We start from the raw sequence: 25,810 nt of genomic DNA, 5'->3' as shown, positions 1-25,810 counted from the left end.
AGACATTACCAACGTGTAAGGAAGACCATGAGACTCATTCCAAGGACCTTAAACCTTCGTGAATTTCATCAGTAAGTCATGCCTAGGATCTTCTCCACCAACAAATTGGATGCCGAAGTGTCTATGCTTTGGCCATCTCTGCCTCGAGCAATGTCACGTCCAGTTACCATAAGGCCAATGCCAAAAATTTGTACTGTATTTCTGTTGAGCAATCTCTCATTATACACCCAGTAGCACAGATTTTGTTTTACATCTGGACATCAGGCCAGAGGTTGTCCTCAAAGAGTTCTTCCATTTTCTCAAAATGTTTTATCCAAAGGACACAACCATGTGACATGAGGGAAAGCATCATCCCTCCAACATCCCTTAAAGGCCTTATTAGCAATTATCTACAACCTTTCAAGATGTCTGTGTGAGGTACATTCTGGGAGTCTATCATAGCTGCCTCAGGTACTTTATGCTATGAAACACCACAGATGCACCACAGACTACCATGCTAACTGATTTCCGTGTCTGAAGGGAGGAAGAAGATGCACACTTCCTCTGCACCAAAGACAGTATAAAAAGTGTGAGGGCATCTTGCTCCTCCAGCATAGGAGATGTTAACCTGTTCTGTCAAAATATTTGGCAAGGCTTGTACGAGTTTGTAGAGGTCAGAGTGACAAACATGATGGACTGGAAAATCGCTTTGTATGTGGGATTGTATTTGTGGCAGAATGACATCATTAAATGTTGTGAAGTATCTTTGGGTTAAATTCTTGATAGTACTTGTAGGAATCTGGCTCTTTATGTGATATATCAAAAATCTGATATACCCTGTAAAGATCAAGGGGTTTCCTAGTGAGTGGACAGGGGGTGCTATGCAATCCCAAAGTGACCATTGTGTGCAAATACACACAATGATCAATACATGACACACACGACTCAGGAAAGAGATCCACACCAACTTATGAAAACAGAAAGTACCTCTATATATGTTTAGGCATTTAAGAAGAATTGTTCTGATAACTACATTTTGAATTATAAATTCTTTTCAATTCAAAACGTGGACACAGTACACTTTTTAAGTTCTGCAATGTTATCCTTTGGAAGGAAGACAAAATTCTGCAAACAGGTATGGTACAGCGACTTATGGGACCAATCTCTAGGTGTTAAGGTGAGTGGTGGGCAAGGTCCAAGTCAGTCCCTGCAGTACACCACCAGCTGCCGCATGCAGGGTGTAAACTGCATCAGGAGCCCAATATGTATCTATGGTGATGTATCTAGAGGCTGCAGGCTCTGGCTAGAAGGCCAGTGGGGTTGAACCAACAGGGGGGTTCCAGTCTTTTGATGCTCGGGGATATAGGGACACCAGGAGCCCTCATCTCCAGAGGTCAGGGGCAACAGATGCAGAGGTGACTTTAAGCGTCGCGTTGTCTTACCGGGAGCAGTCACGGTCAAAGGGGCCTGCGTGCAGAGGCAGCAGGCGGCTTCGGGAAGCCCACAAGGGGTGAAATCACAATGGACTCTAGCTCTAGAGGATCTTGTTGACACTGTCGGCCCACTTCAAATCGGGCTGGGGGCAATGGGTGCAGTGGTTGCTTCGCGTGTCAGATTGATTTTTGCTGTTCCGGAGGCGTCAGGGTCTTTGCTTTGGAGTTTCTGCAGGATGCAAGAGAACAGGTCCGCTGTTGACAGAGGTCTTGGGTCTTTATCAAATGCAGGCAATCCTCCCAAGTTTCTAGAGTCAACAGTTACAGGACGAGTCGACTTTGGCACAGTTTTCAACAAGGGATGCAGACAGGCTGGCGGAGCTGGTACCAGGTCAGCTTCTTCTTCTGTCCTCTCTGCTTTTGCGACTCTTCTGTGTCCTCTCTCTTCTTAGGTCATCAAGATCTGCATCTCTGACGCCAGGCACTCCCCTAAATACTGCATTTAGGGTTGTTAGGGGAGTGTAAGGTAGCAGCCAATAGGCCACTGACCCGTGTGTCACTATGCACCCTATATGACCACTTCCTGTGGGAAGTGGGCATAACCCTGTCCCAAAATTCCTAAGTATGCCATCACAAGGATGGCTACTTCTGAAAAAACGAATACACCTCACAGTAGCCCACCTTAGAGGTGGTAGTAGCCGAGAGGTGGCACGCCTTCCTGACTAATTTTCCCACCTGTCCAGGTGCTAAGGGGCTCCTGTACAAAGGAGTCAGCTTCCTCTCCTGTGAGGGGGCAAGCTAGATAAGCATATCAAAGGCGGCAGGCCTTTGAGGCTTGTCACCCAAGGACGGCTAATCAGCATGTCATCCTATGGGAGAGGGTGTTACACCCTTTTCCCAGACAGGCTTTTGTTCTGGGTCACCTAAGAGAAGAGGCTCTCACCCTAGGAGGTCAGAACAGTATCTCAGGTGGCAGGCTGGCAGAAACCAGTCAGGGAGCACACCAGAGGCTGGTAGGTTTTATGGGGGGACCTCTAAGGTGCCCTTCGGGGTGCTTGAATTGGTAAATCCATCACTTGAATCAGTGTGGGTTTATCAATACGATATGTTTGATACCAAACATCCATATTTTCAGTGAAGCCATCATGTAGCTAGGGAACTTGTTCTCACCAGTGTGCAGCAGATGTTATAAAATAGCTTCCCTGTCCACTTGCACTGGCAGTAATAGGACTGACCAGCACAGGGGCATATCTGCTCATGCAGATATGCCCTCACATGAAATATCCAGCACCCTGCCTTAGGGCTATCAGGCCTGCTGTTGGGGTGATTTACAAATATCACATGCAGTGGTAGGGGACATGGCACACATGTATGTACTGCATGTAGTGTTTTCACTTTTATCTGCGCCAAGGAAAGCAGCATGCAATGGCAGCCTTGCATGTGCATGGTGAGGGGTCCCTTAGGGTGGCACAATTCGTGCTGCTGCCCTTAGGGACCCTCTTTCGTACCTTAGGCCTTAGGTACTAGGGATAACATTTACTAGGGACTTACAGAGAGTGCTAAAGGTTTTGCCAATTGGGGGAACAATTGAACATTTTTAGTGAAAAAACAATGGTACTGGGGTCCTAGTTAGCAGGAACCCAGTACACTTCAGTAAAAGTTGCATCAAATACCAGGCAAAAAGTGGGAGGGTACTGCAGCAAGAACCCAGCTCCCTACAGGACTTATCCAAGAGAAGTAGCAGAGTGTAGCTACAGTCGGAATCCAAATTGTGCCACAAAGTGTTCTATGGGTTTTGCAACAAGGTTTAATAGAGCTCATTTTTGCTAGGGTATGAAGCTATGTGATATTTCTCATTAGAACAACCAATGGGGTCTAGGAACTGGTCCTTGTGAAGCCTTGGCCTGGTATGCATCTACTGAGGTTGCAGGAATTTAGTTGGGAGTTGTAAGGGGCTCTTGCATTTCAACAGTGTCTCATGAAGTTGTTCTTTAGGTCGAGAGACTCTGCAACAAGCAGCGTAACAGCAAGAAAATCCATGTCGACAGCCACAGCACAGTGTTGCTTTTCTGAGGGCTGGTGTGTGTGGGAGAAAATCTCTCCGAAATAAGGGAAGAACTCACTCGAAAGTATACTCCCCTGAGGGCGGTCAATAACACTTCTGAAGCACTCCCACCCTTGTCTGTAGAAGCATTCCTTTTCTCTCCCCTCAGATTAACATAGAACAATTCTTGTAAAGCATGACATTCGTTTTTAGTGTGATGGCTTAGAAGATAAAGCATGGATGTGTGTTTGTCTACAACCTATTCCTACCACAGGAAATGGTTAATAAATATAAATGAAGTAAGTTGGCATGGAGTTTAACCTCTTTGGTGCTCAGGACGCCCCAGGCCACCTGACGTCACGGTGGGCGTGTGCTAAGGACGGCCGGGGGGCATCCGAATCCCACCCACTTATTAATTCTCCTGCACAGAGGTAGAATTCGCGCAGCACCAAAGGGGTTAAAAGAAGGTAAATGAAAAAGCACAGGAGCCAAAAATAGACTTGAAAAAACAAAAACTCTAGAAAAAATAGTGATATAGGTAGAAGAAAACAATCTAGTTTGGATATTGTACTGTAATAAATAAATTACTAAAAAAGTGAAATGTCCTGTGTACATAGATCTTTGGTCTACAGAGCAGAAACGATTTGAGAGTGCACTGTCACGTATTATCCAGTCGTAGAGTAGCTGGTCTTCCTAAAAGTGGCATTGTTCAAATTTCTCTTTATAGGGCTTCTGAGTAATCCTTTCTAAAGAGGAAATTAAGAGCCTAGTTGGTGTTAAATCCAGTTTAATTTCAATTGACTAAACATTAATATTTGGGTTTATGACTTCAATAAAGGAACAATTATGGTGAACACCTTTTAACTTGGAACAGGGTGTGCTAACAACATTAAAGCACCCCCTACCCCCAGAGCCCATCACATGATTTAAACCACAGCCATTGAATCCAGAGTACACCTATCCACAAGTATGGATGGGGAACGGTAAGAATACTTACGTTTTAATTAGAACACTATACCATTGTCTACACGTTAGAGAGAGATGCATAATATATCTTGCTCTCATTACCTTTGACTCAACAATAGATCAATTGCTAACTGCAGAAGCAGCTCATCAACATTTAATTATCCGCAAGCCAAGGCAATCTGACTATTGATATTTTGTGGCCCTAATAGCGACAAATTGTAGGTCAACCACAGCACCGAAAAGGGAAAACACATGAAATTTTTCTTGGAGGCAAAACCCAATATATAGTCAAGTGAAGTGCTGCAAGTGCCATTGTAATATTTGCATTTTATTGATAACACAGTTATCTGGTGAACAACATAGCCCGCATGGATCATAAAGTTATTGCACTCTCAAATTCATGAAAAGTAATACAACATACATTTCCAGGAATGAGACAACTAATGTTAAGTGCTCTCACATAGTAAGCAGTGCTGAAGACAAGGACCCTTGGAAACACTCAAATGCTTTGACAATCAAAAAATGATAGGAGACAAATTATATTTAGTATGCCGACAAGACCACAGTGTGTTGATTAACAGAAATATGCCAAGGAAGTTTACCATATATCCAATTTCGATCAGCAGACATAGTATGATTATTAACCCGTTGGCTGCTGCCGTCGGCCAACGGTCGTCGCGTGTACTACCTTGGTAGTGTTGCGCACGTCCGTTGGCCGACGCTGCCCCAGCCGTTTTTCGAACTTTCAGCACTGGAGCTGAACGTTCGACGCAGACAACGGGTTAAAGACGTGTCATATGTTTGCAAGTAGGAGGCAACATAATAAACACACACACACACACCTAGGTGTATCTCCTTGAAGGATGGTCCTAGGAGGCAAATCATGTTTGGTGGTGGTCTGGTACTCAGTCGCTCATTTTGCGCTCCTTGAAGTTCTTTGATTAACATAGTGGTTTCATCAAGTTTCTTCTGGAAGAATTCAGCAGCTGTAAGATACACAACATGTTAGAGAATCCCTTTTTCATAAACACACACAAATGCATTTATAAGAATAATCACAAAAACTTAGATTTAAAGTGTCACGAGACCAAACCAAAACAAGTAAATAGTCTGGCTCAATGTCAGATCGGTGTCTGATTTGTTCCAGCAAGAAAGTTTGAACAAGCTGCAAATGATTGATCAGTAGTCTCCTCTACACATGTATTTTATTTACACAGATTAGTTCTCTGTTCATTGTTAAATTTTTTGGAATTTTTACCTTCGGACGGCAATGGTAGTAGGTGACACTAACTAGACTTTCCAATTAATATTTTTCCCTAAAATACTATGAAACACATACTAAGTTTCCTAGACTCTTCCAAAATACATCTCTTGCTACTGTTAGAGATCTACATTACACCTAAGGTTGCTGAGAATACCATATTCTCATTAACCTAAAATAATGAACAAGGAAAACAATATAAGTACTGATGCATTACCAAAAGAGGCGATATGGAAGAGGCATAAACTTTACCTCAAAATGCAGACAATTTAAAATTGAAAATGGAGGACTTCTAGACGAAGATTGAAAGAGGAGGAGGGACTAGGGACAAGAAACAGACACTCCTTAAATGCCTATCTTTCCATTTAGCAACAAGACATCACTGACCAGAATCTAAGAAAATAACACAAGGGTTTAAAAGCTTTAACCACAATACATAGACAAGGATGGGAACTCTTAAAATGTTTTGAATGGAATTCGATCCATACCACTAAGCCCCAAATGCTGAATCAGGCTAGCATAAATGCTAGTTGGTGGGTGAAGGGTGTGTGTGTGTGTGTTTGTGGAGGGGGGGGGGGAGGGTTGTACTGCTTATTTTGTAAACAAAAAGTAAGTGCCAGAGACCTTCTCAGGAGGCCACTGCAGCCTGCGCCAGCCATTGCCCCTGTTAGCTCTGCCAAAGACAGTATCAGCACAACTACTAACCATCACACTCCTACAATTGTGACAATTCTGCCTATTCTAAGCCACAAAACTCTAATAAAGGCGTGACTGGCAGGTAATGTTCTTTTTTTCAATGTATATTGACTTATACCGGAAACTATTGGCACAAATTAAGCATGGGAAGGGCATGGTTTTGCTGGCCCACGCAGGAACAGTGAGGCAGAGTGAAGAGCAGCCATGGTAACCCCCTTGATGCCCTGGTAAGCGGGCAGAGGAGCTGCAAGCTGGACCTGTGGAGGTCCAGCACCCAGGAGAACACACAGCAGAGCGAATGGGCAGACATCTGCGGCGTGGCACATCCCGTAGAGGGGCACGAGAAAATGACCTAGATCACTACATGCCGCGAACAGATGTTTTCATGGTAAGTAACATTTTATGTTGAGGCATGTGTGGCTGTAGATACACATGCTGTGCAGAGGCTGTAAAGTAGTCCTCCCCTAAGCAATGGCTATCCTGTGGATGTCGCCAAAGACTGAAAGAGGGTATGAAGGACAGCCTGACCGACATTTGCCTGTTGGTGGGCTAATATGCCTATAGTGCAGTGGTTAGTGAAAGTGTGTGGTATAGACCATAGCTACTTTACAAATATACGCTACTGAGATGTTCCCAATGCCGGAAGAGCAGGCAAAACTCTTTTAGCTTTTGCGTAACTGTTTGGAAGCATTATCCACCTGGCTATGCCGGATTTCAATAAAGCCCTTTATGAGGGTCAGAAAAAGCAACAAACAGTTGCTGGGGTTTATCGAAAGGGTTATGTCCACATAGTACCTTAAGGCAAGATCACCTATCATTGAGAACATTGTAATTGCTGGAACATGCCTGTTTGGAGAAAAAGTGGTTGTCATGCAAATGCCAATAAAAAACATTTTAAAAAAACAACCAAATAGTACTTTAAGGCACGTTTGACGTCGAAGGTATGAAGGGCCCATTCTGCAGCTGAATCAAGTTGTGGAAAAAACCTGAGAGTTCTATAGACCGCCTTAGGAAAAAATATAGGGTTGGTAGGAAGGACCACCATATCTCTATGAAACTGAAAGAAAGGTTCTTCCAACTTTAAGGTCTGGAGCTCACTAATGCCAACTTAGTGATGTGATGGCTACTAGGAAAGCTACCATCCAAGAGAGAAATTGCTAGGGACATGACTGAAGGGTCTCAAAAGGGGGACCCATAAGTCTGGTGAGGACGATGTTAAGATTCCACAACGGGGCCAGAGGCACCCGGGAAGGAATGACTCTCGAGTTCCTACATAAAAGCTTTAATGGCAGTAATACTGAAGAGAGAGACATGTTGCCTATTCTGGAGATATGCAGCCACCACTGCCAAGTGTAGTCAAATGGAGGTGAAGTCTAGTGCACATATTTGGAGGTATAGTAGGAAACAAACAACATTTTGAACAGTGGCTGCTAGCGGGTCAATCTGGTTTGCAAGGCAGTAGCAGACAAATCCTTTTCTTTTGGCAGCATACCCAGGCAGGAGTCGTGTTCTGAGTACTTCCTTAAAAATTTTCATACATTCAGGAGGAAGATTAAGGAAACCAAACTGTAAGACTTCAGGAGCAAGATTGCAAGGTAGAGACTCTTGGGGTCGGGTGGCTGATTTCTCCATGGTTCTGCGTGAGAAGGTCCAGCCTGTTGTGGAGCCTCTCATGCAAAACCACCGAAAGCTAGATGAGAGTGGTGAACCAGTGTTGTCTGGCCCAAGTGGAAGCCACCAGGATGAGGGTGAGAGATTTGCAGCAGTTTCCGACCTACAAAAGGAATGGGGGGAGAGGTGTGAAAGAGTAGGCAAATATCCCTGACCAGTTCATCCATAGTGCATTGCCGATGGACTGTGGGTGTGAGAATCAGGAGGCAAAGTTTGAGTATTTTGCATTTTATGCTGTGGCAAAGAGTTCCATGCCAGGAAACCCCCAGCAGTGGAAGTACCGGGTGGAGTTCCCACTCATGGACTTGTTGCTGTATCCTGCTGAAAAGGTCGGCAAAGCGTTATCCACTCCTGAGAGGTGTTCCGCCAGCAGGTGGATCCTTTGGGGTAAAGCCCAGTGCTAGATGGGCTGAGCTAGCAGAGAGAGTTGAGGTGATTGAGTGCCGCCCTACTTCTGTATGTAATACTTAGCTGTTATGTTGTCTGTCGTGACGAGGACTACCTTGCCAGTGGGGAAGGCCTTGAGGGCTAGATGGGCAGCTACTAACTTCAGATAGTTGATGTGAAGACACCTAGTACTGGGATCCCACTGATCCTAGCCAGTCAGGTTTTGTAGACGCACTGCCCTCCAACCCCCTACCCACTAAGAGATGGGTCCAGTGTAATGGTGTTCTATGGAACTGGGTCGAGAAAGGGCAACCCCCGCAACAAGTTGTTAGTGTTCCACCACGGCAGAGAGCAATGCGTGCAGCGGCTAATCATAACTAGATCTTCTCAATGACCCTCAACCGGAGACGAGTGATGCGATAATGTAAAATCTTGCGTAGGGTACTATGGCGATGTAGGAGGCATTCATGCCTAGGAGGCACATGATGGTCCGGACTGTGATCTGTTGATTTGGCTGAAAAAGAGGGAGCAATGCATGGAACGACTGGATTCTTTTTATTTGATGGGGAGGGAATCTTTTTATTGCAGATAATAACAATAGCAGTGTGATGACAATCAATTACATAACATACCATTGGATTCATAGTCCGATGCTGGGTAAATCAACAGTTACATTCACCATACATCTAAGCCTCTCCTTATGCCTATAGGTCTTCTTCCACCAGTTGGATCCCCTAAGAGCGTCCCATAGACCTTTCATGTGCAACCCCCATGCAGATCATCCCTCGATATTCAGTGCACTTCTCCTATACTCTGGTCCACTTATCAGGACAGCCTTGGCTCTCGTAGACTGCCCTCTGAAACAACTGGATTCTTGATAGACCGGTATAGGCTTTGCAGACCTCTGCATTGAGGATGGCTCCCAAATAGGGTTCAATTTGAAGGGGATAGAGATGGGATTTTACAGCGTAGTTGGTAAAGCCCAGTTTGTGAAGGAGGTCTATTGTGGCTTCAGCATGTGCATGGCACTGTTGTTGCATTGTGCTCTTTATCAGCCAATTGTCCAGGTATGGGAATACATGGATGCCCTGTCTTCGCAGTCGCGTGTTTACTACTGCAAGGCATTTGGTAAAAACTTGAGGTGCTGCACTTTAAACTAGTAATGTTGACCACTTACTACAAACTGTACGTAGCGCTGATGTACCAGATGAATCAGGATGTGGAAGTAGACATCTTTGAGGTTGAGTGCAGCCATGAAGTCACCTTGCTGTAGCAGTGGAATGACATCCTGAAGAGTGACCATGTGGAAATGTTCTGACCGAATTTACTCATTCAGGGCCTGAGGTCCAGAATGGGCCTTAGGGACCCGACCTTTTTGTAAATGATTAAGTAGAGGGAATAAACCACTGAAAGAGCGCTTGGACCTCTCCGAAGCAGGTGTTGGTCTTCTGGGGGAGGTCTGCATGATGGTATGTTGGGTGGTGTGGAGATGAGCTCCAGGCAGTAACCGTGTTGAATGATGTCTAACACCCACTGGTCTGAGGTGATGTGTAGCTGGGCAGAGAAGAACATCTGAAGCCATCCCCTGATAGGTGCTGTGCGGTCAGGGGGACGGAGTGGCAAGTCATTTTTCGGTTGAGGTGGCTCCTTTGGGAGAGCTACCTTTCCCTTTATCTCTGGTACTGTTTCCACGATAGGCACCTCTGAAGTAGCCTCTTGTGGAGATTTGTTGTGCAGGCTGATGTTGATTGGAAGTGGAGGCTTCAGAGGAGGTGTTCTTTGAGCATGTGTGATACGCTGAGCAGAGAAAGGACCCATGCGGGGTAGACGTCTGCAGGGTACACATGGCTTTCACAGTCTCTGCGTCAGGTTGCTACACTTTCTGTCCTGAGGAGCACCCGGTCAAATAAACTTTAGGGGTCCCGACTTCCATATCTTAACCGAATTTGCATTAATTGCCTGGACTCTGGGAAATTGATTCCATCTTTTTATTTCTCAAAAGTGTTTTTACCCTTAAAACATATGTCATGCTGGACATACTCTTTTTGTTACGCGCACTGGATGTTCTTACACATTTTTTTAACTTATTTTCACTTTCACTGCACAGTCACATGTAGCACTCTGGAATGACCACCTTATTTATGATGGTGTATGTAATGTTATGAATAATTAACCCCTTGCATGCTCATGACGGCTCCTGGCCGTCATGCGTCACGGTCGGCGTGTGCTCACGACGGCCATTCAAATCCCGCCCACTATGTAAATCGCCCGCACAGCGCGAAAATTCGCTGCAAATGGAAGGGGTTAAACTGAATATCATTTGTTGCTGTAGCAGGTTTTGATTGTGTTAATCCCTGCCGATGTATTGAATGTTTCTAAATGGTTACCATTGAAATAGTGTTCTATTTTTGGCTTTTATTACCAGAGTTCTCTTGGAATACAGGGTGCTACGCTATTTTCTTCTAATCCCTTAAACAAGGAGCACATGCCCACACAAATCAGCTCCCCTTAGTGCCAGGGACTTCCATGGTAATGCGTGCATTTTTGGACCACATTTTTTTTTCCTTTAGTCATTGTTAGATTGATGAGGGCCCGGCAGCTTTCCCAGCATTAACAATTTGCAAAAAACCATGACAGAACAAAATAAGACTTGCTAAGGTCAAAAGGCTGGCGGCCAACAGCAGATCTTGTGGCTTTGCCAATGCTTATTTGTTTCTGCCATTACTAAGAGGTCTATATACAAAGTTCCCCACTCAATTGAAGATGTCATTTAAGACTTCGTCATCTTGGAACCATTTGTGAGACTCTTAGAATACTGATAAAGACAGTCTACTTATTGATTCATTCTCCATGACGTACACCGCTATTAGGTTCAGTTCTCCGAGTAGGGCCCAAAGCCAGTTAGTTTGGGTTTCCATGGAAAGTGATTTCAAACTGGTGGCTCCTTGTCTGGTCAGCTAATGCATGTTGGTGGTATTGTCTGTCTGAATTTAATTAGGTAATTATTTTCCAGGGATGGGAGAAAAGCCATGAGAGCCAGATGGACCATTCTGAGTTGGTGATAGTTTAAACGGTACAAGGCTTCTTTGAGTGTCCACTGCCCTTTTACAGCAGTGTTTTAAATGATAACACCATCCTAACAGGGAAGAAAACATCACTATGCTCTGTGATGGCATCTCTTCCTGAAAGGGAACTCCCTTGAGTAAGCTGTGCCTCTTCCACCACCGTGCTAGAGATTGTTTTGCTGCAGAGGTTATGATCAAATTGTCTTCCTAATTGTTCCTCTGTTTGCATTATTGGTTCTCTAGGCATTGCTTCAGGGGTCTCGGGTACAACATTTCATTCAGGACTATGTAGAGAAAGAATGCCATAGAGCCTAGAAGATAGGACATTTATTTCGCTGTTGGGTTTCACGGTTGCCTCCAGGATGCAGCATTTATCCTGGATAGAGCTAGCAGAGTATGGACGTGAACATAGGAATAACTTGTCACCTTACTGTATGGCAAAAAATGGATCAAGTGGATATTTATGCGGGGAAAGTAGATTTACGAAGCATTCTGTCTCTTGAACAAGTAGACATTTTATAAAATTCCACCCCCCAAAGCCTGTACCACCCATTCTCTTCAAGTGATCCAACAGAGGAAGACAAAAAGACCAACTGTCCATGCATGATCTATATACCTGCTTTGCACCCTGTACTTAAATTGTAGGTAAACAACAATAGTTAGTGACAGCATTCTGACAGGCTGACCCAACCTGATGATTCCATAGAATGCTGTTTGACATTTTAGCTCCATAACGACATGAATACCCACGTAGGTAGGAGTCAGCACAAAGATCACAACTTGTAGTAATATAAATAACAATACTACGATTGACTGAGCTTTTACAATGCAGAAGGCCCTGACTAGAACTAACACTGTAATGAATGTACTACCTCATCATCGCTTAGCTCTTTTTCAAACATAATTGTGTGCGATAAAAGATCCTTTGAGAACCCTCAAGAAAATTTACTGCAACCTGAAACAAAAGCCACAGTTTTGATACTACTCACAAATGAATAACAGTTGAGTCATGTATTCTTACCTTCATTAGCAAATGTTTCTCCTGGAATGTCAAAACCAGTCACTGCACTGAGTGATGCAAATCTCCCATTATTAATGCTGTCAGAATTAATTCTGCTCACTGGTTGATCAGTGTCAATTACCTAACAAAAACAAAAATAGTTTATCTTTAAGCCAATTAAACACTAGCTATTTTTTCTAATTTAGGCAATTTTTCAGAACACCAAAATATTCACAAAGAAATAAGAGTAAATGTTAGTCTACTGAGGAAAGCACTAGAATTTTCTACAATTAATCTGGAATTATCCTGGCTTACCCCTCCACATTAGTTGAAGAGACACTTATATGAAATAAATTGACAATAACAAGTACAATTCTTTGATTGTCGCAATTTGCATGCGCGGTTAACCATCTTGGATTCTTTCTTTGTAAAGTCCAACAACCACAGCTCAAAAATAAATGCCCATACCTGCAGCAAAACTCTGGAACGCCCTACCATTATCACTCCGTCTAGAACCCAGCCTTCTGATGTTCCGAAAACAACTAAAAACATCATTGTTTCCCAGGCCATAAACCACCCTTCTCTTTCTCCTAGTCTCTGCATCAACTTCCATCTTTCTTTAAGCGCTGGGATGCTCCCGAGTAGCCATGCGCTATATAAGAACCTTCCAATTCCAATTCCAATTCCAATACCATGGGAACGGATAAACCCCCATTTCAGGATGTTTGCGCCTAAAAATGCATGCAAGGCGTGCATGCAAAGATACATGGGCTTTCTGGTAGGAATGCTGTGGTAGCCACAAGGCCCTCGTGAAAAAAATTAAAAATGAAAAGTAATAAAGCAAACACTGAGCTCTGCGATTAGAGTGTGCTACTTTCTGTGTGGATAAAGGCATTACTTTGAAAGAATACCGTGACTCACACAGGAATGAACCAATGGCTGAAGAGGGATGACCCACTGCCCCATGCTGTAGGCTTTGGTGGGCAGTAGCAAAACATGACTGACACTTGAACAGACTCATAGCTGAAGAGTGCTGACTGAAAGCCTCTGTCAGTATGTATTTATATGTAGGTATGTTTTAAGATTTAAACAAAAAAAACGTTTGGCTAACTCTACTTTCTGGGTGAAATACACTAAAGTCTGTAAAGAAAGTTGCTGTCTATATCCTTTTGGGCACCCATTCTATTTTGAAATGGAAATAAAGTTACTTGTGTCCTTAATTCTTCAAATAGTGTATCGACACTAAACTCTCACGCTATGGGTATCCCTGCCTTTGCGCAGAATCTGGGCAGGGGTGTTGGTTGCCTGTACCCACACAAACAATTTTACTAGAATATATATACATATTTTTTTATTTGTTTGTTTTTGTTTTAAGAAATGTTATCTTTGAGGTCGGTTTAAACCAAAAAACCCAGTGAAATTAGGCACTATGTTACTGGTATGGAAGAAATAAAGCCACAGGCCATGGAGGGCAGATCACCAAAAAACAAAATACCCTTTTCTTTTCCAGAAAAACAAATTAGACTACAAGTACCCGAATAGTCCATGAACACTATTTTTTTTTCTTTTAAAGCAAAATTATTAGATGGCATCCAAATAGTACGGAATAATGCTAACCTGAACTTTGCACTGATGCCACTATGAACTGCGCAAAGGATAATGCCTCGCCCCCGTTAATGGTAGGCACTAGTGTTATTGCTGTATGGCAAATCTGCACAAAGCCTTACAAAAACTAAAGATGGCCATTTAGGCTTGATGTTATAAAGGAAGTTGCAAAAGTTTATTAGATGGCATCCAAATAGTACGGAATAATGCTAACCTGAACTTTGCACTGATGCCACTATGAACTGCGCACAGGATAATGCCTCGCCCCCGTTAATGGTAGGCACTAGTGTTATTGCTGTATGGCAAATCTGCACAAAGCCTTACAAAAACTAAAGATGGCCATTTAGGCTTGATGTTATAAAGGAAGTTGCAAAAGATGCAATCTCAATTCTAATTCCCACACATATTGATAAGTGAAAAACAAAAAAAAACATTGTCTGAGGAATATGCTCTGCTGGTCCTGGAGGAGACTGAGGAATGACCACTGTGCTTTGAAAAAGTCACACTCTATGGACAGAAGCTCGCATTCCCATCGATCAGTGTGGGTAGGTGGGAAAGAGGACAAGGAGGGGAGTGACTTGGTTCACTAACTTCACAGAATTGCAGAAAAAATAAGAACATTAATTGAAACCTGCGATGTCAAGGACAACACACCTTCAGACACTCACGCCTACAGATAATTACACAGGCACCTATGTACATAGATTACAAGACATGCACCTGCCATCGGCACCATGGTAGACTGTTAGAAAGATGCCAGGACGAACGAGCTAGATTCTGGAACCCGTTCATGCTTGCCATGACCAAAGGCATGCAAAGATCTTTTTTTTTTTTTGCAACCATCGAAAAATTCTATGGAAACTTTGGAACTTCAAAAATGTATATCAGCTTTCTGCTTTGCCTCAATCACATAACAGAGAGGTAATGGCCAGGCAGGAATCCATCAAAATGCAACCTTTGGGTACTGCACGGATTTATGATTGACACAGATGTATGATTTACAATATACTGCACTAGTTTATTTCAGTTCAGTTCTGACATCACAAAGCCCACTGCCGATGCTAGCTGGGACCGCCAAAAGAAAACTTACTCTGAAAAACAGTTTACTGCCACCTAAACAGTTAAAGCTTTACACACACCTTTCTCAGCTTTTCATCCTGAAATTCCACAGATATTAGCCAAATAGTGTAAAAAAACATTTTTTGCACTGCTGTGATTCAATAGGCTACTTATAATTGTTTTAGAAAGTGTGGTCCTAAGCTACAAATGTTTAAAAGGGCTGAACAGCATATAGGACAAAGAAGCAAGATGCATGTAATAATGGCAAGAGGGAATCAGGCGTGTATCGGTTTTAACAATCAGGGTAAAAAGCAGCATGTGATTGACAGTGTCACAAAAGTACACAATATGGACCACAAAGTGAATCATCAATTTAAATCCTTTGATGGAATACAAGCACTAATATGTGATTGGCAGTGTTACAATAGCATGCTATTGATCCAAAAAGTGAATCATTAACTGAAGTCCTTTTTAAGAGTAAAAAGACGAACAAATGGTGAAAATCGAATAACATAATTGAGCTCCAACTCCATGAGGTTGCACAGATGACAAACCATAAATTTAAATCATTAGTCTAGAGCAACAGAAGAAAGAATAAATGGGGAAAACCCTCTGAAAAACAGACAGATTCATCAAACCTTACCCTAGTGTTAATATCTAGATAGTAAGTACGTGTCCAGATACGTACAAAAGGGAGTAGCACCAAGATTAAAGATACAAACTTAGATTAGATGGAGGGGGACTCAGTGTAGGTATTCAAAGGTCCAGTGCTTTTGGGAAGGGGTCTTGAAAATGTTAAATGAAGGAGCTTTCCAAGAAAGTGTTTGTGACAGATATTTAGGAGCGAAAAGGTGGAGGGCTGTTTGTATAAATCATGTTTTGCTGTGCACGGGGCTTCAATACCACTCCCATTTGAGAAAGCAGAGTGGTGAGGTGATGTGGTCAGATTTGCTGCTTACTATACCGAATGTAGGAGACCCATAATCCAGATTGAATGTGACTCATGTTTCAAAAGTTATTTTGAGATCTTGCCTAGAGAATATATTATTTACGTTTTTGATTTTTGGAAGATGGAATCTCGCAGACTCAGCCTAGCCATGCATGTGACAAAAGATTGCCCGTGCCACTTTATATCAGATCACTTCAGACTGGCGATGTAAAGAGCATTATCATGCAAACTTTTCCTAGAGCTAGCAGGCAAAAAGTAAAAGATGCTGCCAAGAATATCTGAACAGCTCCCTCATACCAACATACCAATACTGCGATGGCCACAGACAAGTTTGTATCTCTGCCAGAATGTGGTTCAGTAAACACAAAACAGAACTTTCATAAGGTGCAGTAGGGCTTGCAGAGAAAAGGCTCACAGGTGAAAGCTCTGGAGATTAGATCAAATTGGAAAGGCCTAAATGCAATGCTAAAATACAGAAAACAAATAAAAAGCCAATGGATGCCCAGAAGTCTCCCTGAGCTCCTGGTCTTTGTCTGATCTGCATAAACAGTCAGATGTCTTTTGGTATATAGACCTTAAGGTTTCTACCCTGCAAGAGTGGGACCACGGTTAAACAGATAGAGACATGGACCCCTTGACTGATAACGAATCCTATGAGCACTCTAGGCATAAATATGGAATGAGGCCCAAGGAAAAAACATGAATGACTAATAGACATCGACTGCTGCTCATTTACTGATTTGGTGTCAGAAGGGTTGTTGTCCATCTAACCAGTTTCATGTATTGGTTATTAATGGTTGAAACCGGGCTGGCGGTTATACCAATGATCAGATACCAGGGCACATACTCCCACATGAGATAAAACAGGATATCAGAGGATGACAGAAAAGCCCATGCCCATATCAACAGACAAGAACAAAAAAATACCAAGAAATCAATTGTGTCTGTAGGGTGCAAACATGTCCACAACAAGCTTTACACGAGCCTAACTACATGCACATGCTTGGGAATGAACCATAGATTTATTTATTATTCATTTAGAGAGATTTATATAGCGCGAACGTGACCCTTGGGTATCAGAGCGCTTCACAGACAATTATACATTCTGTCGATATGTGATTCACATAACATAATATTACCATATAATATCATAGTGAGGTAGATCAGTGTCGAGTGGCTTAATTCACATAACATAGCATTACAATACTATAATGAGTGGTAGATAAGTGTCGAGTTATATAGTAAATATTTCCCATTGTCATGAGGTAGGTTAGGTGTTTGTCGAGGTGTAGAAAAGGAAAAAACCTAGAATACACCTAGAATACAATGAGTGTATCCCTCATCCCGGTTCCGGGACTCAATCACCTACAGTTCTCGTGGTGTCTTCATTATGTCAGGAACTTACTCATTAGGAAGATCTTAGTTTCTCGTTTGAATGTTGTTGTGTTTGTAATTTTTCTGATATTTGGCCGGAGCGAGTTCCATATTCTGGGGGCTGCCCCTGTGAAAGCTCTGTTGTATGTTTTCTTTTTCCTGAAGATGGGTGGTTTCAGCATTAGCAGATTGGCGCTCCTTACCGGTCTTCCTCCTCCAGCCAGCTCGATCTTCTGGGCCAAGTATCTAGGTGTTCTGTAATGAAGGGCTTTGTGGGTGACGCATGCCATTTTGAATTGGATTCTGACTTCGTATGGTAGCCAATTTAAAGTTTTTAGATGCGTGGAGATATGGTCGAATTTCCTCGATCCGGTTATAAGTCTTGTTGCCGCATTGAGGCATGCTTTCAGCGGAGCCGTGGAGATTTTTGGAAGGCCTGCTAAGGTTGTACAACCGTATACAATCCTTGAGATTACTAATGATTGTATTGCTAGTTTGAGATCTGCCGATGAGATAAATGGTTTCATTTTCCTTAGGTAGTTCAGGTGAAAGCGAGCATTCTTTGCCATTGAGTTTATGTGCGCTTTCATGTCTAGGTTCTTGTCTAATGTGATTCCTAATGATTTCGCGGAGTCTACTAGCGTAGGGGTACAACTTAACGCTGTGATCAGTCTGGTCCATTCTTCCGCTTCAGAATATTTCTTAGGAGGTGAGATCAATAGGAATTCCGTTTTTTGTGCATTGAGCTTCAGGTGATTACTTGCAAGCCAAATTAGTGCCTTTTTAATGCCTCATTCATTAACCACTTGGCTGCTATGCGTTTTCCCCCCCGGTGCTGGGATTGCCCATTTTCCATTATTCATGACGAGCTGGGCTCGTCATGAGCGTGCGAGGAGGCTACACCATGACGAGCCCAGCTCGTCATGAGCGTGGAAGGGGTTAACTTGATGTCTTCCAGGCATTCTATCTTGATGTATTTTTGCGTGTCATCCGCATACATGTGATAGGCTATGTTAGCGTTACGGAGGATTTCTGTCAGAGGTTCGACGTACAAGTTAAAAAGAGCGGGTGATAGTGTCGATCCTTGGGGGACTCTGATTGAATTCGGACATGATGTGGATAGTGTCTGGTTGACCCAAAATCTTTGTGATCTGTTGTGAAGGAAGGATTCAAACCATTTCAACACCGTTCCCGTTATTCCCATCCTGTTGTGCAGTCTTTCAAGTAATTTTTCATGATTGACCGTATCGAATGCCGATGACAGGTCAAGAAGGACTAGTAGGCACGTCCTATTGCGGTCAAAGGCCTGTATTGCGTCATCGACGATATGTAGGATCGCTGTTTCCGTGCTGTGTCCTGTTCTGAATCCCGATTGACAGTCGTCCAGTAACCTAAAATTTGCGATGTGTTGGCTCAGTTGGTTTTGTACGCATTTCTCGATTAGTTTGGCCATTAGTGGGATATTGGTAACTGGGCGAAAGTTGTTAGGATCTGCTCGGTCCATTGTTGGCTTCTTGATGATCGGGACAACTTGTCACGTCTTTAGGCAGTCTGGAAGGATCCCTTGTGATAGGGAGGCGTTTATTATTTTTATCCATATTGGGATGATGATGTGGTTTATTTTTTGTAGACATTTGGCAGGGAGTGGGTCATTATAGTGGTTATTCGGTTTGATTTCCGTTAGTGTTTCGGCTATGATGGTCTGATTATATAGCTCGAAAGCATCCCAGTGTGCTTTGTTTTTTGCTTCATTGTGGTTGAGTGTCGGTGTGGTAATGGTCAGACTGAGCGGTTGTTTTTGCAGATTGTCCGCTGCCGTCTTGAGCTCAATTTCCAGCTTGTTGGCCTTCTCGGTGAAGAACTCTGAGAATTCTTCACAGCTTAGCTGGGTTTTGGTGGTTTCTTGGGCCGATTTTGCTAGTTTGTTGGATTGCTGTTTTAAAATTTCGAATAGTTTCCGTGGTCTGTTTTTGGCGTTGTCCAATTCTGATCTAATATATTCTTTTTTGGATCTAAGGATCTTTTTGTTGCATTTGTTTCTGATTTTTCTCAGTGATTTAAGTTCTGGTGTTGCCGGGTGTTCTCTCCATTTTCTTTCGACCATTCTTAGTTTCCTTCTATCCTCGCTCAAGGACTCGTTAAACCATGGGTTCTTATCCTTTTCGGAGCCTCTTTTAATTTTTAGTGGCATGGTGGTGTTAACGATGTTTGCTACTGTTGTAGTGTAGTGCTCTGTTAGCTCATTCACATTCCTCAGGCTGTTAGGTGGCTTCAGATCTTTCTCACAGTTCTCCACTAATCGCTCCACATTTAGCTATTTCGTATCCCGTGTCCATTTTTTACGTTTGACGGGCTGTGCGGTCTTTCTCCTTTCCAGTGTTGGAATTAGGAAGATGATGACATGGTGATCCGACCAGTCGCATGGCATAACGGACTGGACCAATATGTTCTTGTTCCTTGATAATATCCAGTCTAGCGTTGCTCCTTTTGTATGTGTTGGTTGTGTGCAAGCTTGGGAAACATTTAGCTCAGTCAGGAAGTCTTTTAGAGCGATGATCTGTTTGTCTTTCTTGTCTTCCCAGTGCAAGTTGAAGTCTCCCAAGAATATGTCATTAGATTGCGTGTTATTGTTATCCGTTATAATCTCCATTAGCTGGTCTAGGAAGGTTTCATTATTTCCTGGGGGGTGATACAAGGCGTGTAGAGTACATCTTTCATTGTCTATTGATTTTATATTAAGCCCTAGATATTCGCAAGATTCCGGCAAATCAGATTGTATTTGTTTGATTTCTATGTCTGATCGGTGGATGCAGGCTATTCCACCACCTATCTTCTTTGGTCTATCTAGTCTCACTATGTTGTAGTGTGGGGGCACTAGCAGATCCATGCAGGGAGACGATGATTCAGACAGCCATGTTTCTGTTAGGATTGCTAGGTCAATTTCCATGTTAATGATCAATGCAGCGATGTTTGACGAGTGTTTTACTGCGGATCGACAGTTGAGCAGTAGGCATTTCAGATGTTTATTTGTATTGCTCTGGTCCCTTTCACTCACGTTGGTGGATAGCTGGACTTGTTGTAGGTTGTTACGGTTTGGTTTCGTTATCTTATGTTTCGCTGTTCTATTCGTGTCAATTGGCACTATTTTGATTTTCTCTCCCCCATCGCATTCTGTCGGCTCGTATGTCTTTAGCAATGCAAGTGTTTCTTCTTCTGATATGTACCTAAGGTTTCTGTCTGGTCTATTTTGCCGATCTATTAATGGCATGGTCCTTTCCTTCCTATTTCCTGGCGTTTTCAGCATTAATTCTTGGATGTGTTCAACTTTAGATTGTGTGCCTGCCGTGATTTCTAGTATCTTTGCTATTGTTTTCAACGTGTTTTGGATGTCACGTGCCATGTTGTCAATTTGTGTCTGTATTCCTCTGGTGTCTGTCCTGGTCTGATATGAAGTATTAACAGTGTACACTCTCTCGCTTTCCTCTTCATATTTTGGGTGTTCGTGAGGCGCATTTGGTGTGTTCCTGGCTAGTTTTTTTGTAGTATATAGGGAGAGTGCTGGCGGGTTGGTATCTTCCATATCATTTGGTGTTGTAGTCCTCTTTAATGCCCTGTTGTTAGGCGAGGGCATCTCTTGTGGGAACCTCGTTGGTTCTTCCCCGCTTGCTTGTAGTGTTGTAGAATTCTCTGATTCTTCCCTACTTGCTTGTAGTGTCCTAGCATTCTCTGGTATTATTGAGGGATCTCTCCTCTCTATATTCTCTTCCATCATTTTATCTTCACCCTTCGCTAGATTTGCTGGTGTCATTATTTGTCGTGGCCACACTTTTTCTTCGTTCTGTGCCTGTGCCGGCACGGTGTTTGCAAGTAGACCCAGTGTTTCTGTGCTATCTGAACCCTCTCTATCCCGGCTGTCTCCTGTCTCAGTTGTGTCACATAGCGGCGTTAGGTGTTGAGATTGCTGTGGTTCTCTGGATAGCGTGATGTCTGTTTCCTCTTGTGATGTTCGGGGATGTGGTTCTTGTGTTTGCATAGGCCCAGGGATGCCTGTGCTGTTAGCGTGGGTGGCTTCTAGTCTATCTTCTTTTGCGGTCAGAGTATGTTGTTGTTGATCTCTTGGGTTCTCTACCCATTTTTTAAACGAAGGGAATATATTGTCAAATTTCTCTAAATCGTCATTGGATGCTTGTATAAGCACTGTTCCGTTCTTGTATAACGTGATACAGAGGTTTGCTCTTAGTCTAGGTGATGGAGTGCTCAATAGCTTTGTGCCATGTGGTATATTTTTAATATTTTTTATGTTGAGTTTCTCTATCAAGGCAGTGCGCCATTTAGCTGTTTTTCTGGTGAAAAATATCAGATCATTGACTATTATGCCTTTGATTAGGTTAAACGAGGGGTCTGAGATCAGAGTGTCAGGGTTTTTCCTCAACAGGTTGTGCTTACATTTCTTCTTGACTGCTGTTTTGGATAGATACGATGGGTATTTTATGCTAAGTGCATTTTTGCCTGCAGCTTCTACGTTTTTATCATCCATTTTTCCCTTGTTGATGACCGGTGGTATGTATTTATCAAGGGTCTTGTTATTCTCAGCCAGCTGTGCTTGTTAAGCGTACTTGTGACAGAATGGCACTAATAATGCTAGAACAACGTTTCCTCTTCCTCTTCCCCAAAGTTGATAAGAAAAAGAATATAATTATTACTACATTAAAGCTCGATTAATTCCCTATGGCTGCTAGAGCAGCATGAACCAATATTTTAACTCCGGAATTGAGGGGGGAAGCAGAGAATCTGCTGACCCTTCTTTAAGAGATTTTAATTTCTGCTTGGAATACAGGATCCAACTGTCTGATGAACAGGCGAACAAAGACAGAGAGCAATCAAATCACCTTACAAGACCAACTGAGATCTAAAGTATGTAAGACGTCTGGAATGGTCAAGAGAGGAATAAGATCCTGAAACTTCTTCCCTAACCACTTTTACCACACTCCAACAAGAAACCTTCCATTATCCTTATCCAGGACCGTTAGAATCAGATCAGATTGCATTGTAAAGGTTGCCTATAAACAACAAACAGGAAGCTTACAAAGAATATTAAACATATGATAAGCAGTGAATTCAGTCAGTGTCCCGAAACTGTTGGTGCCTGGTGCAACAGAGGAAGGGCAATTGGAAATTATATGATTCTATAGCCACGGTGTTGCTGCATAGTTATGGATTTACTGCATTTGCCACATAATCCACCATCTGCTGCATTATTTGCAGATTTCATTTGCTCACTGCTCTTTTCACGTGTTAAGTTGGTACTTATGACATGAAATGTTTACCAACAAATTATTCAAAGTGTCGAATATGACAAATTAGAAAAATAACACAAACACAGAATGTACCACATATTTTATTTTACCACATGGTTTAGTTATCCTTACAGCATAGCATAGTTACACATATCTGGAACAGAAGTGTGATATGTACAGGGGCTGGATAGGAAGCAGTGAAACTTGGGGGGAGGAGTTCAATTTTGGACTTTTCTTGAGAACTTGACATAAAAGGGCGCTTCCTATTTTTAATACATTGTAAATTCGAATTTGGCTTCTCTATTTTGAGGAACTCTATACTAAACACTCTTGAAACAGCAAGTAACTTTGCAATATGTGACTGAAAAATATCTCTTGTGATCTCATTACAGATGGATATTGATTTTAAATTGCAATGAACGTTTAACAATCCTTCACTGACAAAGAGTATACTACACCTAAATTACAGTGTAATATAACGTTTATGACTCCCAAAGTACACCGAGAGTAATATGTAGTTTTCTGTTGGATAATGATCCACTTGAGCTGGCCTGAACCCCAACAATCAAACCACATCCATCTTCCATGCCAATCAAGCTATCACGGGATGCACAAGTGTGAGAATAGGTGTTCAGAATTTATTTAACAAGGGGCTGTGAGTTAATGTTATTCTTTTTAACAACACAGTGCGTGATCCTGTGCACACTACCAGCTCCCTCCACTTCAGGTACTTAGCAGAACAGTGTAAAAATGCTGAAGCATGGCCATAAGATTTACAAAAACTTGCTACATAAATGTAATCATCTGATCAAAAGCAAATTCTGAGTGTTGGGCTATAAAAGCATTATAAAACTGTGCCAAGTGTTACAATGGTCAACACTGAAATTTGGAAAACGTACCATTTCTTCTTCCCGTAAAGTCCTGGAGTGCTCCCCATTGGTGAAAGCATCCAGTATGCAATCTGCCATTCCGTAAGGGTGCACCTGTGTCTTCGCCAAAAAGTCATCAATACTAGGGCAAAATTGTCAAGATTTGTTATGTCACACCAATTTTCACTTTCTATTTACACATATAATCTGTATCAAAATCTGTTTTTACAATACGATATAAGTACGTCAGATTTTACACCAAAAAATAATTTTAAGAAACCCCAGCAACGCTAGCAATATAGCGGTCGGTGAGAATGGCGAAAGCTGCAGGCGAAGCTGTCTGCCTTCACCTATTGGCCTTTTATGGAATCACTTGCCAAAGAAAGCGAGGGAAAAACTCAAATAGTATTAGATGGTTCAATTCTGCTGGATGACGCAGATGGAAACGCAAACTGGATAATTCAACATTGTTTTTAAACTCATCAACCTGGGAACAGATGAGGACACACTTACTGGATTTCAGTATACTTTCAATACCATTTCACAACAAGATGCTCAATATAACATCATTAGCACAAGGGTTGTTGAAAGATTCAGCAACGGGTAGCAAATACTCCTGGTGAAGAAAGTCAATTTTGTAGAAAAGAGTTGGTCAAATTGTGGTTCGCAAGATCAATTCTCCACTCACTACTCTTCAGCAAACCTATAAGTTACACTGCAGACGAGCACGGCGCCAAACCATGCTACTTTTTCAATAGCACTCTAGTATGCCACAGGTGAGTCCAAACAATTTAAAGACCTTACAAGCAGAAAGTCCTGGAAGCGGACTACGAGTCAGTGCAAATTTAGAACACAAAGTAAACTAGGAAAAGCACATCATCAGAGGTGAATTTTATAAGCCCAGACTTCATAGAAGGATGATCTAATGGAAGCTATTCTTTTTTTTTTTTTTTAAATGACAGAAAAATGGACAGGCACATTTTAACTGCTCCAGCCAGCGGTGGGGCGGGAGAGTTGCGGGTGCTACTCTCTAAACTGGATGGGTTTAAATCATATGAAAATCAAAACTCAAAAGGCTGAATTACCCCTCATTTCCTCATCACGCTCGACGTTTAATGTACACACTTGGATTAACTCATGTGGAGGATTAGAATGTAAACCTGCTGTTGTTGACAGTGCTAAGTCTCTCCGCTTCATCCTAGACAGGCAATTTAAACTTAAAAAATCAATGCAATGGCTAAGAGAACTCACTACGGAGATCTGCCAATTTACCTCAGAACAGGACCTTAATACGCCACTTCAATTATTGGTGCGTGTTAGACTTGACAGTGGTAGCACCTTTCTAACAGGTCTCTGTAAAGAACATCATGCTCCCTGAAAGGGACATTGTGTGAGCTGCCTAATTTGCTAAAGGAACTAAAATAATCCAACCATATTACTCATGTACTACTAATGTTATGAAGGTGACCCACTGAGGCTACAACAATTTAGAAGACTGCTTCATTACCCACTAGGCACTTCACACCTCAGCTCCTAACTACTCAGCCTCGAAGTAGAAATATTCGATGTTCGAAAATTCCTTTGGACTTCCGATACACTTCTTCTGGAACCAAGAAACAACACACTATGGCATAGTCAATCTCAGGGAGTACGACAAGATTCTGGATCCCTCCCACAGTGAATATACGCACTATCACCTTTCTGGCTACTTTTAAGAAACAGCTGAGGTTTCTTCTCTTCCAAAGATTCTTGTATCCACGAGAATTTAAAGATACCTCTCTTTCCCTCTCCTCTTTTGTCTGCCTGTAATGTTCCCATATGGCCTTTCTAGATCATGGTTTGCTTTCTACCTTCAGACATACAGCATATGATTTTATTGCCTTTTACTGTATATTCGATTCTGCGTGAAACATTCACTATGAGCTTCATTCTTCTGGACATATTATACAAGATTTTATTCCCTGACACTGCATATAGGATTCAACATTGACTTTCAGTTGATTGCTTTAGTGTTCAAACAGAACGTTAGTGTTTCTTTTTTGTTTCCTTCCAATTGTGTTTGTAACGTCTTCAGTTTGTGTAAAAGGCTGCACCATCCCTGGATAATGTGCGTGCCATATAACAACAAGCATTTACAATGCAACGGTTTCGCCTT

General features: G+C 42.4%; 1 protein-coding gene across 1 annotated transcript in view; it reads right to left on the bottom strand.

Moving 5' to 3' along the window:
- The window catches only part of BRD7 (bromodomain containing 7), a 259,012-nt gene that overhangs the window by 9,933 nt on the left and 223,269 nt on the right, over positions 1–25,810 (bottom strand). Inside the window, exons 12-14 of the mRNA XM_078668474.1 lie at positions 23,686–23,797; positions 12,524–12,644; positions 5,265–5,408 (exon numbers count right to left, since the gene is read on the bottom strand). Coding sequence (XP_078524600.1) covers positions 5,265–5,408; positions 12,524–12,644; positions 23,686–23,797 — 377 coding nt within the window. The remainder of the gene's footprint in view (positions 1–5,264; positions 5,409–12,523; positions 12,645–23,685; positions 23,798–25,810) is intronic.

Source organism: Lissotriton helveticus, chromosome 12, assembly GCF_964261635.1.
Source record: "Lissotriton helveticus chromosome 12, aLisHel1.1, whole genome shotgun sequence".
In the NCBI taxonomy this organism is placed as follows: domain Eukaryota; kingdom Metazoa; phylum Chordata; class Amphibia; order Caudata; family Salamandridae; genus Lissotriton; species Lissotriton helveticus.
This window is presented reverse-complemented; position numbering and strand designations above follow the sequence as displayed.